Source organism: Boleophthalmus pectinirostris, unplaced genomic scaffold, assembly GCF_026225935.1.
Source record: "Boleophthalmus pectinirostris isolate CB_2022bp ecotype Guang Dong unplaced genomic scaffold, ASM2622593v1 HiC_scaffold_7, whole genome shotgun sequence".
NCBI classification, from domain to species: Eukaryota; Metazoa; Chordata; class Actinopteri; order Gobiiformes; family Gobiidae; genus Boleophthalmus; species Boleophthalmus pectinirostris.
Window position 1 is genome coordinate 41,303,772 of NW_026571473.1, and position 24,128 is coordinate 41,327,899.

The window sequence follows — 24,128 nt, forward strand, 5'->3', positions numbered from 1 at the left end:
TTCAACAGCGATTCGTTCTGCAGTTCTGAACGCGCAGCAGCTGTAAACAAGCGTGATTTCTAGCGTAAAGGAGAAGGTGGGAGGAGGCGTTTCTGCTCAGGAACTATGGAGGAGGAGGGCGGTAGTGTCACGCATGGGCAATATTTGAAAAAGGACAAACCATCGCTGTATTTCTCTTTCCTCGGAAAATCCTCTGTCCAGCCTTTAACCCTTTTTAAAAATGTTTATCCAAGAGCGAATGTAAATATATAAGGAAAAAAAGTCCACGCCTCCTTCAGAATACCTCATCTCTGCAACTAAGCAGGAAATATCAGGTGCCACAAGGGGGCAGCAGTGGCACAAACTGTTGTTGTGTCCTTAGGCAAGACACTTTGCCCATATTGCACTCGAACGTGGTGTATGTGTTTTTCTGTTGGTGGTCTGTTTAGCTGATGTTATAGAAAAGTATTACGCGTGTCAAAAAATGCGGTATATACATAGTTCTTTGTGGGTTTTTTTTTTTTTTTTTTTTTACTTCTCGTTATTATATTGTGAGAAATCTACGTGTTTCATGTTCTAACCCGAGCCCGGTGTCCCCCACAGACAGCCCTGCGCCAGTCAGAGCTCCCTGAAGGACATCAACTGGGACAGCTCCCAGTGGCAGCCGCTCATCCAGGACCGCTGCTTCCTGTCGTGGCTCGTCAAGATCCCGTCGGAGCAGGAGCAGCTCAGGGCCCGGCAGATCTCGGCGCAGCAGATCAACAAGCTGGAGGAACTGTGGAAGGTACACGCGCCTCTCGCAAACACGCACAAAAACGCCGCTTAAGGGCTCTGTGTCTGATGTTTACTGTTTTTAAAAATGTGAAAAACACAGCTGGTTCATTGTAAACAGTTTGCAGTGGTCAAAACCTGAAAAATCTCCACGGATACCAAAAACCTCCAAACAACATTGGCTTCAGATAAAACTTTCCGTAAATATGTATAAATAATTTCCTAAACTGTGTATTTGCAGGATAACCCCGGGGCGTCGCTGGAGGACCTGGAGAAGCCCGGAGTGGACGAAGAGCCTCAGCAGGTTCTGCTCAGATACGAAGACGCGTATCAGTATCAGAACGTGTTCGGACCTCTGGTCAAACACGAGGCCGACTACGACAAGAAGCTCAAAGAGTCTCAGGTCTGTTTTAACACACATTTAACCACACGGAGTTTTAACCACACGGAGTTTTAACCACACGGAGTTTTAACCACACGGAGTTTTAACCACACGGAGTTTTAACCACACGGAGTTTTAACCACACGGAGTTTTAACCACACGGAGTTTTAACCACACGGAGTTTGACCTACAGAGTTTGAACTACACAGAGTTTGACACGCAGCCCACAGAGCGAGCAGGGACGGGGGCAGTCAGGACATTCAAATGTCTTTGTTTTCACATACATATTATGGGAAATTTAAATTTCACCCATGTCATAACCATGTTCTCTCATCATTAACTTACTTCCACCCACTTTTCTGTACTTACTTTTTATTAATAATACAATTTGGAGTTGGAATCAACTGTATTTTATTAGATTAGTCCTGGTTTAGTCTTGGTTTAGTCCTTGTTTAGTCCTGGTTTAGTCCTGGTTTAGTCCTGGTTTAGACCTGGTTTAGTCCTGGTTTAGACCTGGTTTAGTCCTGGTTTAGTCCTGGTTTAGTCCTGGTTTAGGTCCTGGTTTAGTCCTGGTTTACCTGGTTTAGACCTGGTTTAGACCTGGTTTAAGTCCTGGTTTAGTCCTGGTTTCCTGGTCCTGGTTTAGTCCTGGTTTAGACCTGGTTTACCTGGTTTAGACCTGGTTTAGACCTGGTTTAGTCCTGGTTTAGTCCTGGTTTAGTCCTGGTTTAGACCTGGTTTACCTGGTTTAGTCCTGGTTTAGTCCTGGTTTAGACCTGGTTTAGTCCTGGTTTAGTCCTGGTTTAGTCCTGGTCCTGGTTTAATCCTGGTTTAGTCCTGGTGACCTACTGATGTTCAGTGATGTTAAAAGTTGCCTCAGTTAGTCCTGCATGAATTTGGAAATTATTTGTTGTTGCAAAAATCGTATGAATGCACTTTTAAAATAAATATGAAAATAGAATTTTAAAAATATATATAATGAAACTCATTGCCAGGAACACAACAGATGCATTTACTCCAGAGTAAAAGTACTCCTCAGCTGTCTTTACCTACTCTAAGCGGAGGCTCATATTCACCCAATTTGAAAACTCCTGATCTAAAACATACCTGGAGTGTTGAGTTTTATTCTCTGGTTTCTTTACTCCTTTGTTAAAAAGTCTTTTCCCTATGAGCAGTTCAAACATGTGGTTTAAAATTCCCTGGGATTGTGACATCATAGGTAGAAGTCCATGAATGATGAACATGTCTGGACATGTTCTTCATTACTTAAAATGTTTTTGCTGTGTATTTCCCGGTGCTGCCAGTAGATGGCGAGCTCTGTTAGATCAGAGTGTGGGGAGCACTTATGTCTTTTTTTTAAAGTTAGGAATTATTTAAGTTTAAAACACAAAATTCCAAGGTAAAGGCACTGAAGACCATTTTTTAAAGACTTTAAATAAAAACACAAATGAAACATAATAATGTGTTTTTTTTTTCTCTGTTCTTTCTGTTTTGTGTCGCAGACCCAAGACAACATCACCATCCGCTGGGACCTGGGTCTGAACAAAAAGCGCATAGCGTACTTTACCCTGCCCAAGACGGACTCAGGTGCTGCCTTCTGTGGTACCTCCTTTCGCATGAGTGGAGCGGCCCTTTTCGTGGTCGTGCTCCTCCCCGGACACATGCCCCCTCCGGGACCATCTACCTCCCTCCCCCCCCCCTCTGTGGCATGTCTCTGTCTCTGTCTCCGTCTCCGTCTACAGCGCTGCTTTCCACACGTTTATATGAACAGAGTCACACTTCAGAGGCCGAGATTGTGTTTTAAAGATGCACTGTGTAGCTTTTCTGAGACACTCTACCTACATTTATTCAATTACAGATGTTTTTATCTCTCAAAAATACAGAGGACACTTAATACCAACATGTCCATGGAGAAAAGAAAACTTCTGACGGACCCTCCACCAGAAAAGTTACACAATGCAGCTTTCATTTGGATTCTTGACACACAAAACCATCTGTCAAAACTCTGGATACACTTTTTCACTTCATGTTTTTTCGTGATTATTTCCGTAGATTCTCACAGAAGGCGTCAAAACTACGAATTAACACGTATGGAGTGTAGTAAACGAGAAAGTGAAAGGACTCTTATCATGTTTTATATTTTAGATTCTTTAAAAAAAAGCCTTGACCCTGAGGCACAGCTGTGAAGTGAAAACCATTTAAGGAAACTTTATAAAGAATCTTAGGAAGAAAAGGACAAGGGTTTACAGCTCTGTGGACAAAGCAAATGGCGGATTCTGTGAGGATTTGAGTATAAACTGAAAAAGTTGTTTTACTACATAATTCCATATATCTTGCTTCATATTTTTGATGCCTTCTGTGTGTCTAGAACATGCAGGAAATAGTAAGCAGTGATAAAAAGACATTAAATGAGAGGGTGTGTCCAAACTTTTGACTGGTGTTCGAATATCAGATTTTATTGCTGCTGTTGTAAAGCTGGAAAAAAATTAACCCCAAAGTAGGGAAGGACGCACGATTAATCGCAAAAACATAAAAATATTGTATTTTTATGGAGAAAAGCTGCGAACTCTGAAGTTTAAACCTCTACAAACATGTTTAGACTTTAACAAACATGAGTTTGATGAGTAAAATGGGCGTTTTTTTATATTAATTTTGCACAAACGATTTAGTAGACTTTTAGGTAACGTTTACACCGAAACGAATCACCGTATCGGAAATGGTTTACTTCCAGACACGTCGTTTCTGTGTCCAAAAGTCTTCTCTATCCACACAGCTTTACGAAACTTAAAACCGCATGACTCATTTGCATAAACTGAGCGCTCAAAAAAACAGCTGTTTCCTCGTGTCGCTGATGTGGTTCAGCTTCTGTCGGACCAAAGGACACGACTCAGTGGAATATGAGTGTTCTTTCTGTGACAGAGGGATGTTCTGATAACCGTGTCTGAAGTTGCAGCGGCAGATATCAAGCTGAGGAAGATGGCAGGAGTAAAAACAGTCTTTTTGTGGACTGTGCACTAGCGAGTCGTCGTAGCTCCGCTGTTTCCCGTTTGTCTCTGGTTTGTTTAAACTGTTTTCCCGCAATATCGTCCCATGACCGATGTCACGAACCCAGAGAATCGGGAAGACGCAAATCACAGTGACGTGGTCCAATCAGGACGAGACTCGAGCTCCTACATCAGAGTATCAGTGTTTTCAGGCGTCCACACAGTCAAGGATCAGATCTGTACACGGATGATTTCTTGGGAGCTGGAGGCACCAGATCGTTCCGTCTCTGGAGCCATTTTCAGTCGGATTAGCGTGAACGAACCCTGCATCCACAACAAAAACCACTCGAATACGTGCGCACAGCCACGATTTAGCCTTTGTTTTTCACGTAAACGTGTCGAATCAATTTAAAATATATTGAATCGTATTGAATCGAAAGTGCACTGTATCGAAAAACGTATCAGCAACTTCTTAATGATACGCAGCCCTATCCAATATTTTAATTTGTGATTTTGGCACTTTGAACTGACTTATAAAACATACATTGTAAATCTAAGAGCAGTCACAATACTTGGCTGTACTCACAAACATTACAAGTATTTATTGACGTTTATTTTTACCTCGTCGATGTTTGGAAAGCACCGCTGTGTGTGTGTGTGTTCAGTGTTTGGTGGTCTGTGTCCCGCATGCTTATCGTGTGTCTAACCATTCCACTACAACACTGCAACATCCCCACCTCCTTAAACTGCTTTTTTTTTTTTTCTAACTCCTCGTCGTCGTGTTTTTCAGACATGAGGCTGATGCAGGGAGACGAGATCTGCCTGAGGTACAAAGGAGACCTGGGCGTCCCGTGGAAGGGCATCGGGCACGTCATCAAAGTCCCCGACAGTATCCTTTTGGTTTTACAGTTTAAAATCCGCGATAAGGAGTGGGCGAATGGTTAAAGGGCAGATATTACACAAAACTGACTACCGTATTTTTCGGACTATAAGTGGCACTTTTTTTTCATGGTTTGTGTGTTTCCTGCGACTTATACTCTGACTTACCGTATTTTCCAGGCTATTAGGTGCTCTGGATTATAAATTATTATAAGTCATTAAATGGTCTATTTTCGAGCTTTTTTCACAGATAAACCGCGTGGGACTTTAAAGGAAACACAACAGTGTGATGGGTGAGTGGTTTTGTTTGTTCGTTCACGGTGACTCTGGGCTTTGTTCAGTTGTGGCGTGTAGGGAGGGTGTGTCTGGGACCAACGGATTGTCGGCGTGTTCGCAGTGACTCAGTTGTTCAGTCGTGTCTAGAAGCGGCACGTCGCGCTCGCTTTTTCGGTTCGTTCCTCCGTTCCGTTCCTCGTCGGCGTGGAGTGATGAGTGTGTCTGTGGGTGTGTTTCGCTGTGCGGTCGCTGTCTGCTCCGTGTGTGTTTGCGTGCGCTGTGAGTGGTGCGAATTTGTAGTTTACTGAAGTCGTTTTTTGATGGGGTTAGAGGCTTAAGAGCGCGTCTAATAGCCTGGAAAATACGGTGTATATTCAAATTTTCAGACTCCAGACGGCGCTCTAGGCTTGTGTATCAGTTTTTTTGCGCATGTCTCTGGCAGAAAAAGCCGCTGTCCTGCTGCAAGTCGTGAAATATGCAGCCAAAAACGGTAATCGAGCAGCAGAAAGAAAGTTTGGAGTGAGAGAGAAACTTGTGAGGGACTTGACAGAAAGCAGGAATGGAGAACACCGCTTCACGGCAACCGTTCGTGCACCGTGCAACTTTCCTGGAAGTCACTGGATGACAAAACGTGGGCTTCAGTGACACCGAAGTTGCGCGGAGTTGCTTAGAAGTGACACCGAGGATGAAGAATTCAATGGATTCAGTGGATTTAGTGATTTGGAGTGAGATTGTGAGTTTGTTAAACTTATGTTCTGTTGTTTATGTTAGAGTTTATCTGAAGAACTGTTCATATGTGACGTTAACAAACCAGACGCCTGTTCACCCTGTTGTGCTTTATTCTGAAATGACGGTTCCCGGTCTCTGATTTTATAAAATAAATTTCCCCAAAAAGTGCCACTTATAGTCCGGTGCAACTTGTATGTTTTTTCTTCTTCATTATGCATTTTTTGGCTCATGTGACTTATACTCCTGAGCAACTTCTAGTCCGAAAAATACGGTATAATTAGTTTATCTACATCTACGAAGCTCAAAATGCTCTGTTCCAACTTGTGATGTCATGGATCAGTAGTTTTCAAGTGAATAGCTCCTTTCACTTTTTAGTTCAGTAAAGATTCACAGATCCACAGTTTGTTTCTTTGACTCTGGGTAAAGATTATGGAGATGAAATCGCCATCGAGCTTCGCAGCGGAGCCAACGCTCCCGTCGACATCACCCACAACTTCCAGGTGGACTTTGTCTGGAAGTCCACGTCTTTCGACAGGTACAGTTTTTATAATACATATTTCACATCTTTTTTATTATTTTGCTTGTGTTTATAAGTTTTACTATTTGGAAAAAAAAAAAAAAAAACAACAGGAAAGGAACTTATAATAGATGATTGTTTTGGTAACGGGGATGGGACGATTCATTTAAGTTTCCACTCAACTTTTTTGATAACTTCTTTATATTAACATTATTTCTAATCTTAAAACACAAATTACACTATTAATATTGAATTTAAAAATGCAGTCGTCATTATTAATGCTCAGAACTGGTGTAAGCATGAACAATAAACCACAACATTTAGTGTTTCTGCTGCAAATATCCGAAATAAATGTCTTATAAAAAAATAAAAAATTGCTTCTTTAATAGGTCGCCAGTTCTTTTAATTTTTTAATTAAACTAAAATAGACTCATTGCAATTGACCACTATGAATAAATATTTGTCTTAAGGATTTAGACGACAATCATTGGAAAAAAAAATAAAAATCCTGTGTCTCATGAGGAGAGCACTGCAACTTTCTGGCCAAGATTTTAAAACTTGTATCAGGTTATTCATCATTGTTTTCAGATTTATTCTCTACTCACTTGTTCTGAGATGCTTAATTCTAGTCTAGAGGTTGTTTATTTTAATAGAACTTGTCAAGGAAAATGATCTTTATCTAGTTAGTAATATTGAAAACGCCAAATTTCAAACTCCAGGAAGGAAACCGGTGAATATATAAATCTACAGTTTAAAAATGGGAGAAAACTAGTCTTTACTTTCACTCTCAACACCGCTGCTACTCTGTTCTGTTGTTGGACACACGTCGACTTCTCCTCCTCCTCCTCTTCGTCTCTCAGGATGCAGAGCGCCCTGAAGACGTTCGCCGTGGACGAGACGTCCGTGTCCGGGTACATTTACCACAAACTCCTGGGGCACGAGGTGGAGGACGTCACCATCAAGTGTCAGCTCCCCAAACGCTTCACCGCCCAGGGCCTGCCCGATCTCAACCACTCACAGGTACAGACCCCGAACCGCTCACAGGTACAGACCCCGAACCGCTCACAGGTACAGACCCCGACCGCTCACAGGTACAGACCCCGAACCTCACAGGTACAGACCCGAACCACAGGTACAGACCCTCACAGTACACCCCGACTCACAGGTACAGACCCTCACAGGTACAGACCCCGAACCGCTCACAGGTACAGACCCCGAACCACTCACAGGTACAGACCCGAACCGCTCACAGGTACAGACCCCGAACCGCTCACAGGTACAGACCCCGAACCGCTCACAGGTACAGACCCCGAACCGCTCACAGGTACAGACCCGAACCGCTCACAGGTACAGACCCCGAACCACTCACAGGTACAGACCCCGAACCACTCACAGGTACAGACCCCGAACCGCTCACAGGTACAGACCCCGAACCACTCACAGGTACAGACCCCGACCCGCTCACAGGTACAGACCCCGAACCGCTCACAGGTACAGACCCCGAACCGCTCACAGGTACAGACCCCGAACCGCTCACAGGTACAGACCCCGAACCGCTCACAGGTACAGACCCCGAACCGCTCACAGGTACAGACCCCGAACCGCTCACAGGTACAGACCCCGAACCGCTCACAGGTACAGACCCCGAACCGCTCACAGGTACAGACCCCGAACCGCTCACAGGTACAGACCCCGAACGCTCACAGGTACAGACCCCGAACGCTCACAGGTACAGACCCCGACGCTCACAGGTACAGACCCCAACCGCTCACAGGTACAGACCCCGAACCGCTCACAGGTACAGACCCCGACCCGCTCACAGGTACAGACCCCGACCGCTCACAGGTACAGACCCCGAACCGCTCACAGGTACAGACCCCGAACCGCTCACAGGTACAGACCGACCTCACAGGTACAGACCCGAACGCTCACAGGTACAGACCCCGACCGCTCACAGGTACAGACCCCGACCGCTCACAGGTACAGACCCCGAACCGCTCACAGGTACAGACCCCGAACCGCTCACAGGTACAGACCCGCTCACAGGTACAGACCCCGACCCGCTCACAGGTACAGACCCCAAACCGCTCACAGGTACAGACCCCTGCCCCAAACCACTCACAGGGATTCTACGTTCTGTTTGAATCCAGAGGTGTAATGGTACAGTGGTACAGTAGAGCGTAAAAAAACATCTGTCGAAACTTTAGACAAGTATCCAAACACAGCTGCTAATCTGAAGCATGTGTCTCTCAAACGCAGAGGACTTCTCTCTAAAATTCTCCTAAAATCTGCGTTGTTTCTCTGGCTTTTTTCCTTCTCAGTTTTCCCCGTTTTTATCTGTAAGCAGCCGTGTTTGTTTTTGACACAAACGGAGCATGATTGGTTAATCCGTCTGTCAATCACGTCCTCTGAGGTCAGGGAGACAGGACACAGCTCCAGATCCACTCATCTTTGTAAAGTTTAGTCAGAGTGTGTGGTTCTGGCTCCTACTTCTACTTATAGATAGAAACTTTTTTTTTCCCCCTTGAAGAGTTGGCTCTGTGTCCTGGATCTTTCCATGACTGGCACCAGTAAAGCACTTTTTTTGTTTTGTTTTGAGGCAATAAGGATATTTTTTGTTTTCTTACAGACTTGGTATTTTGCACTTTTGTAGCTAAGGCCCTAAATTAAGGATTTTTTTTATGTCCAAAAGGTTGTTTATACGTGTTTGCTGTTAGTTTTGTATGGAAGAGAGTGAATTTTATTCTGTTTTTTCATGTGTATTTCTGGTCCTGTAGCTTTAATTACAGACATATGACACGACTACAGCAGCAGATTGTGAATAAAAAAGGATGTATAACACTTCCTCGGAGGTTAAAGGGGGAGTTTTAAATGCAAAATTAAGAAAAACATCCAGGCGAGGGCAAATGTACTGAAATTGCCTTTAGGTCTGGAAGGGTTAAAGGGCGTTTAGTGTGCACTTTTGGGGGTTTTATACAGCTCGATTCTATTCAAAAACTACATTAAATTGGTTTTGAATATGGATTGAAGGAGCGTATAGTGACATAAATGCATTGATGATTAATTAAAGTAAATATTGAATCCCCCTCTTCACGTGTGTGTTGTCGTCCTGCAGGTGTACGCTGTGAAGACGGTGCTGCAGAGGCCTCTGAGTCTGATCCAGGGACCTCCAGGAACCGGCAAAACTGTCACGTCTGCCACCATCGTGTACCACCTGTCGCGCCAGGGCAACGGGTACGGATCACGAGAGAAGAACCCCCCTCCTCTGGGCTGGAGGATTTACTATAGGCATTTATTGAAAGATTAGTGGATATTTTTAATGATTGTGTCTTTGCCTCCTCCTCTTTCTCTTTCCTCTTTCACTCTTCCTCTGTCCCTCCTCTGTCTTTCCTCTGTTCCTCCTCCTCTGTCCCTCTCCTGTCTCCTCTCTCCATCTTCTGTCCCTCTTTCTCTGTCCTTCTGTCCCTCCTCTCTCTCCTCTGTCCCTCTCCTTTGTCCCCTCTCCATCCTCTGTCCCTCCTCCTCTGTCTTTCCTCCTCTCTTTCCTTCCTCTGTCCCTCTCTTTTCTCCCCTCTCCATCCTCTGTCCCTCCTCCTCTGTCCCTCTCCTTTGTCCTGCTTCATCTGTCCCTCTTCTGTCTCTCCTCTGTCTTTCCTCTGTTCCTCCTCTTCTGTCCCTCTCCTGTCTCCTCTCTCCATCTTCTGTCCCTCTTCTGTCCCTCTTTCTCTGTCCTTCTCTCCCTCCTCTCTCCCTCTCCTCTGTCTCTCCTCTGTCCCTCTCCTTTGACCTGCTTCATCTGTCCCTCTTCTGTCCCTCTTCTGTCTCTCCTCTGTCTTTCCTCTGTCTCTCTGTCCCTCCTTCTGTGTCCCAGGCCGGTGCTGGTGTGTGCTCCCAGTAACATCGCCGTGGATCAGCTCACAGAAAAGATCGACAAAACTGGACTGAAGGTGGTGCGTCTGTGCGCCAAGAGCAGAGAGGCCATCGAGTCCCCGGTGTCTTTCCTCGCCCTGCACAACCAGATCAGCAACATGGACAGGTGAGAGCGGAACGGGCCAATCAGCGTGGAGACAGACGAGTGTTAAAGTGCGCTCTGTGAAGCTTTTAGAATTAAACACGTCCCCTTTAACTCTTTCTGTTCCCTGTGTGTGTGTGTGTTTGCAGCATGCCCGAGCTGCAGAAGCTCCAGCAGCTGAAGGACGAGACCGGAGAGCTGTCCTCCGCTGACGAGAAGAGATACAGAGCTCTGAAGAGGACCGCGGAGAGGGAGCTGCTCATGGTGAGTACGCCGCCCTCTGCTGGTCTCTGTTATGTACAGAAAAGCACCAGGGGGCTGTAGTTAGACACTTCCATTATTTAAAAATGTCCAGAAGTAACGGAGAACCTGGTATGATTCATAATTTAGGATCTAAAATGACTTTACATGTACAAATGCACAAATACAGACACTGGTATCAGCAACAATCCAGAAAGAACATTTTTATTTCTAGTTTGGGACTTTAAACTGATGTAGTAATATTACTTATTTATTCACAGCTCTACTGTAGTTCACTGAAGGATAAATCAACATTTTATCAGTTTATGTAATGAGTGTCGTGTTTATTTCCTCATATTTTTCTCTGGTGTAAATAAAATAAGACCTGTATTTCTTGTTAAACGTGGCGCTGTGATGTTTTTGCAGAACGCAGACGTGATCTGCTGCACCTGCGTCGGAGCCGGAGATCCTCGTTTGGCCAAGATGCAGTTTCGCTCGATTCTGATCGACGAGAGCACTCAGGCCACAGAGCCCGAGTGCATGGTCCCCGTGGTGCTCGGGGCCAAACAGGTACAGAGCTACGGCCAATCAGACACGTGTAGAAAATAATCTAAGTCAAATATGTGTAATCGTAATTGTTATCTGGACTTTATAAACTCTTAACCACAAACAAAATAAGACGTTTTTAGAACAAAAACAGTTAAATCTCATTGACCTGAGTTGCAAATGTCACGTCTGAATTTCATCAATAATACACTTTTTAAAATATTCTAGAAGCTTTCACTCACCTTATTTCAGCATTTATTAGGTTAAAATGTATTTAGTCCTGGTGTAAAATGCCTCAGTGTTTGTGTTTTTATTAATCAAGAATTAGAAAAAATTGCAAAATTGTGAAATGGAGGATTATTTTTATGTAATTATTATAAAATTCACTCCTGACTTTTATACTTGCAAAGCAGAGTTAATATGCAATTACAATTAGATATTTATACAAATGTACAGAGTTCCCACGTCATGGAAATCCTGGAAAACTCATGGAAATTTGTAAATTCAATAGAAGTTTTGGAAAAGTCATGGAATTTTTGTCTCTTTTCATGCAACTCCAGCATTCTGTTAAATTCTCATTATACTATTCTTATTATTTCCAAACATTTGCACCTTTTGTTTAAAAGAGACGACGTAAATGCACCGACAGGATTTTGAATGTTCAAAAACTATAATCCCAAACCATAAGGTGAGTGGAAAGAGTTAAACATTTCAGATTTAGCCCAAAAAGTCTGATCAGTTCTACACATGTAGGAGCCGTAAAGTCATGGAAAATTCACGATATCGCGCGATATTTATTGTGATATCGTGGGAAAGATCATGATTAGGGATGTAACAAGATCCAAATTTCTCTGCACGATATTTTCACGCTAAACATCTCACGGTACGATATTTATTGCCATATGGTGTGGAGGCTCACGATTAGAGATGCAACAATATCCAAATCTCTCTGTACGATATTTACATGATATTCAGCTCACGGTGTATATATATATATATATATATATATATATATATATATATATGTGTGTGTGTGTGTAGATATTTATTGCGATATTTTGTGGAGGCAAACAAAACTGTGAATATGTGACTTTTTCCTCTTAAAACGCCTCGACAAAATTTAATCCAAAGAACTAAAGTGTTAGAACTGTTATTTCTTCTTGTCGTCTGCACTGAAATGGAGCAAAGGATCATGGTCTGTGTAGTTCCCTTTTCTTAACTCTTCATTTCAGCAAAGAGTCTTATAAATTGATATATTGTGATGGTCCACGATGTTATTGTGAGAACTTTGATGATACGATATCATGATATTTTGGTTTGTTACATCCCTGTAGAGCACAGGTGTCAAACATAAGGCCCGGGGGCCAGATCCGGCCCTCCAAGATCTTTAATGTGGCCCTTGGGTGATTTTCTACTAAAATATTTAAATTATATTTTCTATTAAAATATTGGTAATTTTCTGCGGTGTTTATCACAGCAGCGTCTCCAGCGTCTCTGTACGTGGCCCCTCCCACCAGAGCAGCACAAATGAAGACTTGTCTCTTTCCAAACGCTCTTAAAGGACGATCGTTTTGACTGTTGACCGTGACACCCTCATCAGAAAAATGTCCAACATGAGAAAAGTGGAGCCGAGTGCAGGATTTTACAACAAAAATTGACTTATTCCTATTTGCAAACAAGTTCATGTTAAAACTTTGTGTTGAAATTGAATTTTTCTTAAAGATTCAGGTTGTTCATAATATTATAATATTATAATAAGAAAGAGTTCATCAATTAAAAAAGATTTCTGTAATAGATTTGTGTTTCTTTGCACAAACATTTGAACTTATTGTTATTTTTGGGGTTTATATGACATGAGTTTTCTGATCCGGCCCTTTTGGGATCAAAGTAGGTTGGATACGGCCCCCAGACCAAAATGAGTTTGACACCCCTGCTGTAGAGCATCATAACATTTTATTTTGTCCATATCGCCTCTGTTCTACCGTCTGACTCTAACCCTGCGTCTCACTGAGCTCGAGTTGACCTCCTGTGTGACTCTAACCGTGTCGTGTGTTTGTATGTGTGTGGTGCAGCTGATCCTGGTGGGCGATCACTGCCAGCTGGGTCCTGTGGTGATGTGTAAGAAGGCGGCCAAAGCGGGTCTGTCCCAGTCTCTGTTCGAGCGTCTGGTGGTCCTGGGCATCAGACCCATCCGGCTCCAGGTGCAGTACCGCATGCACCCCGCCCTCAGCGCCTTCCCCTCCAACATCTTCTACGAGGGCTCCCTGCAGAACGGCGTCACGGCAGGTCCGAAACACACTCCTCTCCGCCTCTCTCTGTCTAAACAATAACGCGTGCTCTGATAATAACGTCTGTCTCTTGTTTGCTGCAGCCGATCGCATAAAGAAAGGCTTTGACTTCCAGTGGCCGCAGCCGGACAAACCCATGTTCTTCTACGTGACTCAGGGACAGGAGGAGATCGCCAGCTCCGGGACCTCCTACCTCAACAGGTGAGAAGACACCGCACAGGCCACTTCAACGCTTCAGGCACGAAATATTCAAATAGACATAAATGTTGAACCTTATACTAGGGGTGGGCAATATCTCAATATTTTAAATATATTGAGTTATGTTTTAAACTCGATATGGATTCTGACATATCGTAGATATCGATATAATGCATATATTCAATTCTGATTTTGCCGTTTTGCTTGTTTGCCTTCTCTGTCGTCGCCCTCGCGCACTCCAGCCTCAATGATTTTGCTGTTTGTTTCATTCACTTGTCACTATCGCCGTGAACGCTGAAAGTTGGTGCCAGTGAAAAGCTTCTAGCACCATGAAACTTTTCCACCATTTTCAGACAAAACCATCAGCAGCACATCCTCTGTCACAGAGAGAACACTCATATTCCACTGAGTCGTGTCCATTTGTCCGACAGAAGCTGAACCGCATCAGCGCACAAGGAAAGAGCCGTTTATGCAAATGAGCCATGCGGTTTAACTTTCCTTTCTGTAAAATGTAAACACGTGTGCGCAAAACTGAATTAAACACATTATAATCTCAAACAGGCTGATGTGGCTCTAGGTCGTTATGTTTATGTTGTAAAGTTTATTTATGCAGAAGATTTTAATGAATAATCTGCTGCAGTGTCACTTGTACAATAGTGTTTGGAAGCATTGGGTTTGATCTGCAGTGGATTGTGGGATTAAACCTCAGAGCGTCTTAAACTGGTGAGGAACATGGATCTGTTAAATAATGAACATCCTGAGCTTCCTCTGTTAAAGGAGCTCATGGTTCTCCTACAGTTACAGAGTTAATGCAAAGATGAGCTTGAGTTGAGTTGTTTTATTTATGAATGAAAAGAAGACAATATTTCTTTTATTTTACGGTTAAATTATTTATGTAATCAAACATTTTTCCTAATCTTGAATGTATCAGAAGCACTTTGTTCCTACCTGAACTACCTCTTGCACTTCAATAAAAAAGACCTTGTGGAATTTGGCGTATTTATTTTTGCAGTAGTTTTGGGGAGTTATTTTTCTCGTACACATATCGAGATATGTTTTTTGCTCCATATCGCGCAGACCTACCTTATACTTTTGGGGATTGGGTCAGTAAAGTTCATTTTATGACTTAAAGGTGTATATAAACGTAGACAAATGCCCAGCTGAGCGATCCTGCCCGCTCTTGTCCATTTGTTTATCGCTGGGTTTTTCTGATTTGAGTTTTCTCGCTGTGCAGGACTGAAGCGGCCAACGTGGAGAAGATCACCACTCGTCTGCTGAAAGCTGGAGCCAAACCGGATCAGATCGGCATCATCACCCCGTACGAGGGACAGCGCTCCTACCTGGTCCAGTACATGCAGTTCAGCGGCTCCCTGCACACCAAACTCTACCAGGTAAGAACCAAACTACACTTCCCAGAGTTCTGTTTGGTCCAGGGGAACGCCGCACTGGAAGGTTACGGTTTTGGATGCTTGTTTTAGAGACTTTTTGGCGACGTTCAGACTGCAGGGCTTAACGCTCATTTCGGATTTTTTGGGGAAATCAGATTTTTTTACGAGGTCGTTCAGGTTTCCAGTTAAATGTGACTTCTGTGTGATCTCCAGTGTGAACTTTAAACACCCCAAAAGTGTCCTGCATGAGCATCAGAGGACATGACAACATCACAGCAGCGAAACTTAAACATGGACGCAGCATCGAGCCTGGAGAAAGGTTAGGTTAGGTTCGGTCGCTTTATTCGTACCCGTAGGTAAATTTGCTTTGCAGATTTGAGAGGCAGGCCCCACATTTCACATTTCATTCATTCATACAAAACTTGTATAAAAACACAATTACAAAATAAAGTGTTATAGTGCTCCAGTGCAGAATGGTTTGTTCCATAAACAATTAGTTAAATTTATGAATCATGCTTGACTAAAAACACAATAAATATTAAATATGTTAAAAACACACCATCTTAGATGTATAGATTACAATTGATTCATAAGTACGACAGCAGCCGGAACGAAGCTCCTTTTAAAATGATTTGTTCTAGATCTTGGGACTAAAAGCCTCTGACCAGAGGGAAGCAGAGATTTTAAAGTTGCTGTCGTGCCGGAGCCAGAACATGTACAGATGATTTGTTTTAAGGAGGAGACTGAGAAGGAGAAGAACGAGGTTTTTGGTCGTGGAGTTTTGTGGAGTTTTGTCCGTAGAAAAGGACGTGTGGGTGCAGAGTCGCAGACAAGACTGGTGGAATTGTGATGTGCTTCACTGTTTCACTGATGCGGAGTTCAGGCACAATTTTCATTTGACGAGAAGAACGTTTGTGAACATTTGTGAGCACCTACTTGAAACACTCTCGCAGGAGGAAACACGTCTTCAGCAGCCTATTTCAGTGAGCAAAGGCGTCGTCATTGGGCTGTAGGTGGATGAATGTGACCTGACCGTTCAGACTGAAGTCACATGTCAAAACATCAGATATGTATCGGTTTCAGGAGCACATATCCAACGTTACGCTACGGTCAGACTGCAGCCTGAAGGGACCCAAATCCGATTTTTTGGCCTCTATGTTCCTGTATCTGATCTTTTATTGACAGTCTGAACGACACAGATCAGATTTTTTCAAAAGCGACACAGGACACTTGGATATGTGCTCCTAAAACCGATACATATCTGATCTTTTGACATGTGACTCTGTAACAATTCACCTGTTCTCGCCAAGAGAAAAGCTACAACGCTAAATTAAGGTCGCGGGAGGACCCATTCATTTCAGCGGGATGAAATAACGACATGCAAAAAATAAGTGCTTTGGCCTATCTGGCGTTTATTGGCATTGCCAGACACAAACGAACACGGCCACACCAGACACACAATACCCCCCAAACACCACCCCGCGCTCGAGCGCCCAATCCCCAAAACCCAGACACAAAACCCAAACCCCAGTGCAACAAAACAATAAACAACAGTTCAATATAGTCCACCACCCACAACAGTCCCGAGCAACTTCCCCCAAAAGTTCCCAAAGTCTTTCCCCCCCGCTGCGCGGCAGCGTGACGTGAGACGGTACAGTTTGCGATTTACTCACGCCACCCGCGCTCCGGTTCTGACGCTCAGTCCAGCAGCTCCCGTGGTAAAATAAGATTCCAGCACGATTGGCAACGCGATAATCCAAAAATGCAGCGACAATATTCCAATAACGTGGTCCCACGGCACCGACAGCTCCTGGCAGGCGTCCAAAACGGCGTGTGACGTCACACCTGTACGCCTTCTTGCGCGTGCGTCCTTCTCCCCTTAAATCCCCGTGCGTCCGGGGAGGGCGCAATAAACAGATATCGCCTGAAACAATGGCATTTACCCACAAATAAAGGACCATACACAACAGAATAATGTTAACAAATAAGAATTTCACCCAACTGAATGAATAGATAAAGGTGAAGACCTAAGTGGTCTTTACAACTTCAGTGTGAACGGTCAAAGTGCATTCATCCACCTACACGTTATCAACAAGTGACAAATGTACACAAACGTTCTTCTCGTCCTGCGAAAATTGTTAATGAACTCTGTGTGACTGAAGTGAAGCACATCTCCACTCACCACTCTTGGCTCCGTCTCCACATCCACACGTTCCTTTCAACGGACTGAACCACAAAACACCACGACCAAAAACCTGGTCCTTCTCCTTCTCAATCTCCTCCTTAAAACAAGTCAGTTGTTCATGTTGTGGCTCCGGTACGAGAGGAACTTTAAAATCTCCAGGTGCTCGATGCTGCGTCCATGTTTGGACAACTTGTGTAAACACAGAGACGCTCGCTGCGGTTGACGTCGTCGTGTCTCCAGTGTCACATGTGGGACACTTTCGGGCCGTTTAATGTTCACACTGGAGTCACATACAAGTCACATTTAACTGGAAATGTGAACGAGCTTGAAAAAACATCCAAATTGAGCGTTAAGCCCTGCAGTCTGAACGTAGCTTGTGTGTCCTGGGTCGCATTTGAACAAATCAGGTCTGTGTGGTTCAGACTGTCATTAAAAGATCAGATACAGGAACATAGGGGTTAAAAACATCAGATTTGGGTCACTTCACTCTGCAGTCTGAACGCAGACGTAGTTAACAAAGTGTTTGGTGTTTCACTTCAAGCCTTAATCCTCCCTGCAGCAGCTGGAGATGCGCCGCTGCTGCACCCTAAACCGTTTGAGACTTTGGCCGCGTCTCATTTCTTTTTCCTCGCTTCCTTCTCCTTGATTCCTCCCCTCGATCCTCAATTTTTTCATTGTCGTATTAAGCGGGGTCCTGAAGAAAACCTCAGAATGAAGGAGTAAACTTAAGGGAGACTTCAGGAGCAGACATCAGGGAAATGAATCAAACTTTATTGGTCTCAGTGAGGAGTTTAGATCCTCTCTCCTCCCGGTGTCTCCTCTGTGGGCGGGACTTCCTCACACGTTTCCCGCAGAATCCTGGCCTTGTGTAACCGCGTGCTCGTGTCGTCCCCCCCGCAGCAGGTGGAGATAGCGAGCGTGGACGCGTTCCAGGGCCGAGAGAAGGACTTCATCATCCTGTCGTGCGTCCGAGCCAACGAGCACCAGGGCATCGGCTTCCTCAACGACCCGCGCCGCCTCAACGTCGCCCTCACCAGAGCCAAGTAAGAACTACAACACACAGAGAGAGAAAGAGAGAGACGGGGTTTGTGGGGCTGTTGACTGACAAACGCCGATGACGAGGAAGTTCTCAACATTTGATTAGTCTAAAATTCTTCCCCATAGTCAACAAAGTCCTGCATTATCACACTTACATCTAAATACTGATAAGAGATGACTGTTTAAAGATTAAGTCATGACAAAAGTGACTTGTACACAAACTGTACGAGGTAAAAATGTTGAAATAAAATGATTTTTCTCAACAAAATTTATCGAAAATATTGCAGCCACAGTCAAAACCTGGACTAAAATGTTGCTATATATTTATTTGGAGCAGCACTGTGGTTTATTATTGTATAAATTCCTGTTTGTGGTTAGTTTATAGGTCCGATGTTAGACCTGGTTTAGTCCTGGTCCAGTCCTTTTTGAAAGCCTCATGATTTCTGTCTCTTGGATGTGATGAGTTCAATCCTCTCCTCACCTCCCGGTCGGCAGGTACGGCGTGATCATCGTGGGGAACCCCAAGGCCCTGTCGAAGCAGCCGCTGTGGAACAACCTCCTGAACTACTACAAAGAGCAGAAGGTCCTGGTGGAGGGGCCCCTGAACAACCTGAGGGAGAGTCTCATGCAGTTCAGCAAACCCCGAAAACTGCTCAACACCATCAACCCCGTGAGTGCTCCAGCCACGCGCCCGCAGCTCTGACACTCGTCATCTGTGTTAAATCAGTGTAATAATAATAATGTGTGTGTGTTTTCAGGGAGGGCGCTTCATGAGCACAGCCATGTACGACGCCAGAGAGGCTCTGATCCCCGGCTCCGCCTACGACCGCTCCAGCGCACGTAAGAGTTTGTGTTTATCGTGAACTTCATAACTCATATTTGGGAATCTGCCAGCACTTCTTCATTTAAAGGATTTGAAAATTGACATTTGGAATCATAATTATTAAAAATCATAATAACTTACATAGCAATACGCAACTTGCAAAAGCTTCTCATGCGTAAGTTTCGTAAGTTTTAAGGATTTTTGGCTGTTCAAAACATAGAACAATAGTTTGAAATTTTATTACTGTGGCAAATTTCACCAGTAACCCACGGATAGGAATGTAACAGGGTGTCTTTAATAAATCAATGAGTTGTTATTTAATCACGTTAAAGAAATTGACAACAAATTTAACATTGGTTCATCATTAGCACTAATAGACACAGATGAGTTTTTTTTTGTTTTTTTTTGACAAGACACTTCCTTTTATTTGCAAATATGTCCAGGATGTTGTCAGATGGCATATTTTCTACATAAATTTGTGGTTTTGGGAAATCTCTCTCCACTTCAAATCCAAATTAAAATCCACTTTATTTCTACAGCACATTTTACAAACAAAGCAGTTTCCAAAGTGCTGCACGGAGATAATAAAATGATGACAACGAAAAGGATAAACTGCTGAAAATTTGATCAAACCCGTCCTAAAACAGTAAAACGAGTCAAATTAAATAGAAACAAAACCACCCAAAATCACTTGTACTAAGTTTTTCCCTGTAGACAAACCCAATGCTCACCTGTGCTCTTCCTCCTCTTCCTCTCCTCCTGTGCTCTCGTCTCCTTCTCCTCTCGTCTCCTCTTCCTCTCCTCCTGTGCTCTCGTCTCCTCTTCTCCTCTCCTCTCGTCTCCTCTTCCTCTTGTCTCCTCTTCCTCTTGTCTCCTCTTCCTCTCCTCCTGTGCTCTCGTCTCCTCTTTCTCTCTTCCTCTCCTCTTCCTCTCCTCCTGTGCTCTCGTCTCCTCTTCTCCTCTCCTCTCGTCTCCTCTTCCTCTCGTCCTGTGCTCTCGTCTCCTCTTCCTCTCGTCTCCTCTTCCTCTCGTCTCCTCTCCCTCTCGTCTCCTCTTCCTCTCCTCCTGTGCTCTCGTCTCCTCTCTCCTCTCGTCTCCTCTTCCTCTCGTCTCCTCTCCTCTCGTCTCCTCTTCTCCTCTCCTCTCGTCTCCTCTTCCTCTCCTCCTGTGCTCTTGTCTCCTCTTCTCTTCTCCTCTCGTCTCCTCTTCTCCTCTCCTCTCGTCTCCTCTTCCTCTTGTCTCCTCTTCCTCTCCTCCTGTGCTCTCGTCTCCTCTTCTCTTCTCCTCTCGTCTCCTCTTCTCCTCTCTCTCGTCTCCTCTCCTCTCTCCTGTCTCCGTCTCCTCTTCCTCTCGTCTCCTCTTCCTCTCCTCCTGTGCTCTTGTCTCCTCTTCTCTTCTCCTCTCGTCTCCTCTCTCTCTCTCTCTCTCTTCTCTTGTCTCCTCTTCCTCTCCTCCTGTGCTCTCTCTCCTCTCGTCTCCTCTTCCTCTTGTCTCCTCTTCCTCTCCTCCTGTGCTCTCGTCTCCTCTTCTCCTCTCCTCTCGTCTCCTCTTCCTCTCCTCCTGTGCTCTCGTCTCCTCTTTCTCTCTTCCTCTCCTCTTGTCTCCTCTTCGTCTCCTCTTCTTCTTCCAGCGGGACGTCCCTCTAACATGTACTTCCAGACCCATGATCAGATCGGGATGATCGGGGCAGGACCGGGGCACATGGCCATGAACCTGCCCATCCCCCTGAACCTGGTGATGCCCCCGATGCCCCCGCCCAGTTACATGGGCCACGCCAACGGCCCCGCAGGTACAGAGCACGGGTTTAATGCCGCACTGGGGAACATGTGTCTTTATAAGAATCTCTGTGTCACATGGTCCAGTCGCGTTACATCATAAACCTTCTTTGTCCGTTTCCCGTGTCAGGGATGAAAGGCGGGATGAAGGGAAAGCCGGGCCGCGGTCGGGGTCAGAGGTCACGTGGAGGCGGGGCTCAGGGGAACGGCCCCCACAGCCAGGCCAGTCAGGACGGGGCCTCCCAGCCCTTCTCCCAGGGGCCCCTCACTCAGGGCTACATGAACATGAGCCAACCCTCTCAGATGAGCCAACCGGGGCTGTCCCAACCCGAGCTCTCGCAGGTACGAACAAACAAAACAAAACAACAAAACAAAACAAACTAACAAAACAAAACTAACAAAACTAACAAAACAAACTCTCGTCCTCCTCCTGCTGCTGTATGAGAACTCACACCATCACACCTGTTTGTGTCTCTCATGACAGTGTCTGTGTTGTTCCAAAATGTATTTCATTCTTGTATTAGTTTAACAGTTTGATCTCAGTTCAAGTACTACGTGACATCACTCAGGACTCACTCTCCCCTTTAGTCCTCCAGACCTCGCTCAGTTTAACCACGCTGTTTGAAGTGTAGATGTGGGCGGAGTTTAGGTGTTCAGTTCCTCTTTAAATATTTATGTTCCTGTATGTTTGTTGTGTGTTCTTGTAGTAGTGCAGTTTAAAGTTCCTGTTGTCACTCTGGTCACTCTGGTCACTCTGGTCTGGTCTCTGTGTCTCCAGGACAGTTACCTCGGAGACGAGTTCAAGTCCCAGATGGACGTGGCCCTGTCCCAGGACTCCACCTACCAGGGCGAGAGAGCCTATCAGCACGGGGTGACCGGACTGTCCCAGTACTAGAGTGAGTACTACTGTCAAAGTACTACTACTACAGGACTGTCCCAGTACTAGAGTGAGTACTACTGTCAAAGTACTACTACTACAGGACTGTCCCAGTACTAGAGTGAGTACTACTGTCAAAGTACTACTACTACAGGACTGTCCCAGTACTAGAGTGAGTACTACTGTCAAAGTACTACTACTACAGGACTGTCCCAGTACTAGAGTGAGTACTACTGTCAAAGTACTACTACTACTGTCCAGTACTAGAGTGAGTACTACTGTCAAAGTACTACTACTACAGGACTGTCCCAGTACTAGAGTGAGTACTACTGTCAAAGTACTACTACTACAGGACTGTCCCAGTACTAGAGTGAGTACTACTGTCAAAGTACTACTACTACAGGACTGTCCCAGTACTAGAGTGAGTACTACTGTCAAAGTACTACTACTACAGGACTGTCCCAGTACTAGAGTGAGTACTACTGTCAAAGTACTACTACTACAGGACTGTCCCAGTACTAGAGTGAGTACTACTGTCAAAGTACTACTACTACAGGACTGTCCCAGTACTAGAGTACTACTGTCAAAGTACTACTACTACAGGACTGTCCCAGTACTAGAGTGAGTACTACTGTCAAAGTACTACTACTACTACAGGACTGTCCCAGTACTAGAGTGAGTACTACTGTCAAAGTACTACTACTACTACAGGACTGTCCCAGTACTAGAGTGAGTACTACTGTCAAAGTACTACTACTACTACAGGACTGTCCCAGTACTAGAGTGAGTACTACTGTCAAAGTACTACTACTACTACAGGACTGTCCCAGTACTAGAGTGAGTACTACTGTCAAAGTACTACTACTACTACAGGACTGTCCTAGTACTAGAGTGAGTACTACTGTCAAAGTACTACTACTACTACAGGACTGTCCCAGTACTAGAGTGAGTACTACTGTCAAAGTACTACTACTACTACAGGACTGTCCCAGTACTAGAGTGAGTACTACTGTCAAAGTACTACTACTACAGGACTGTCCCAGTACTAGAGTACTACTGTCAAAGTACTACTACTACTACAGGACTGTCCTAGTACTAGAGTGAGTACTACTGTCAAAGTACTACTACTACAGGACTGTCCCAGTACTAGAGTGAGTACTACTGTCAAAGTACTACTGTCAAAGTACTACTACTACTACAGGACTGTCCCAGTACTAGAGTGAGTACTACTGTCAAAGTACTACTGTCAAAGTACTACTACTACAGGACTGTCCCAGTACTAGAGTACTACTGTCAAAGTACTACTACTACAGGACTGTCCCAGTACTAGAGTGAGTACTACTGTCAAAGTACTACTACTACAGGACTGTCCCAGTACTAGAGTGGTACTACTATAGATATTTTACTGTGACATCATGCTGGGAGCGTTCTGCATGTATGTCTATGGAGGAATGTTCAGCAGGAGACACAGGACTATAACAGGATTATACCTGTAGTATATCAGAAATATGTACCTGACGTACACCTGACGTACACCTGACGTGCACCTGACGTACACCTGACGTGTACCCTGACGTGTACCTGACGTGTACCTGACGTACACCTGACGTGCACCTGACATACACCTGACGTACACCTGACGTACACCTGACGTACACCTGCACCTGACGTACACCTGTAGTGCACCTGACGTGTACCTGACGTGCACCTGACGTGTACCTGACGTACACCTGACGTACACCTGACGTGTACCTGACGTACACCTGACGTACACCTGACGTACACCTGACGTGTACCTGACGTACACCTGACGTGTACCTGACGTACACCTGACGTACACCTGACGTACACCTGACTGTACCTGTAGTGCACCTGACGTACACCTGACGTGTACCTGTACGTGCACCTGACGTACACCTGACTAGTGTACCTGACGTGTACCTGACGTGTACCTGACGTGTACCTGACGTACACCTGACGTACACCTGACGTACACCTGACGTACACCTGTGTACCTGACGTACACCTGACGTACACCTGACGTACACCTGACGTGTACCTGACGTGTACCTGACGTACACCTGACGTACACCTGACGTACACCTGACGTACACCTGACGTACACCTGTACTGTACACCTGTAGTACACCTGACGTACACCTGACGTGTACACCTGACGTGCACCTGACGTACACCTGACGTACACCTGACGTGTACTTGACCCGTGTGTTTTTTCCGCAG

General features: G+C 44.8%; 1 protein-coding gene across 2 annotated transcripts in view; it reads left to right on the forward strand.

Annotated features, from left to right (window-relative positions):
• LOC110170500 (regulator of nonsense transcripts 1-like) overlaps positions 1–24,128 on the forward strand; it is a 39,025-nt gene that overhangs the window by 7,762 nt on the left and 7,135 nt on the right. The window contains exons 5-23 of one of the 2 annotated variants that reach the window (XM_020936154.2): positions 583–763; positions 992–1,153; positions 2,635–2,734; positions 4,907–5,005; positions 6,427–6,535; positions 7,378–7,537; positions 9,633–9,751; positions 10,389–10,553; positions 10,679–10,793; positions 11,196–11,339; positions 13,388–13,601; positions 13,687–13,804; positions 15,036–15,192; positions 18,275–18,417; positions 18,908–19,082; positions 19,171–19,252; positions 20,866–21,024; positions 21,141–21,352; positions 21,789–21,906. In XM_020936154.2, coding sequence (XP_020791813.1) covers positions 583–763; positions 992–1,153; positions 2,635–2,734; positions 4,907–5,005; positions 6,427–6,535; positions 7,378–7,537; positions 9,633–9,751; positions 10,389–10,553; positions 10,679–10,793; positions 11,196–11,339; positions 13,388–13,601; positions 13,687–13,804; positions 15,036–15,192; positions 18,275–18,417; positions 18,908–19,082; positions 19,171–19,252; positions 20,866–21,024; positions 21,141–21,352; positions 21,789–21,905 — 2,731 coding nt within the window. In that variant the 3' untranslated portion in view covers position 21,906. The remainder of the gene's footprint in view (positions 1–582; positions 764–991; positions 1,154–2,634; positions 2,735–4,906; positions 5,006–6,426; positions 6,536–7,377; positions 7,538–9,632; positions 9,752–10,388; positions 10,554–10,678; positions 10,794–11,195; positions 11,340–13,387; positions 13,602–13,686; positions 13,805–15,035; positions 15,193–18,274; positions 18,418–18,907; positions 19,083–19,170; positions 19,253–20,865; positions 21,025–21,140; positions 21,353–21,788; positions 21,907–24,128) is intronic. The other variant, XM_020936155.2, reaches the window with a different exon arrangement.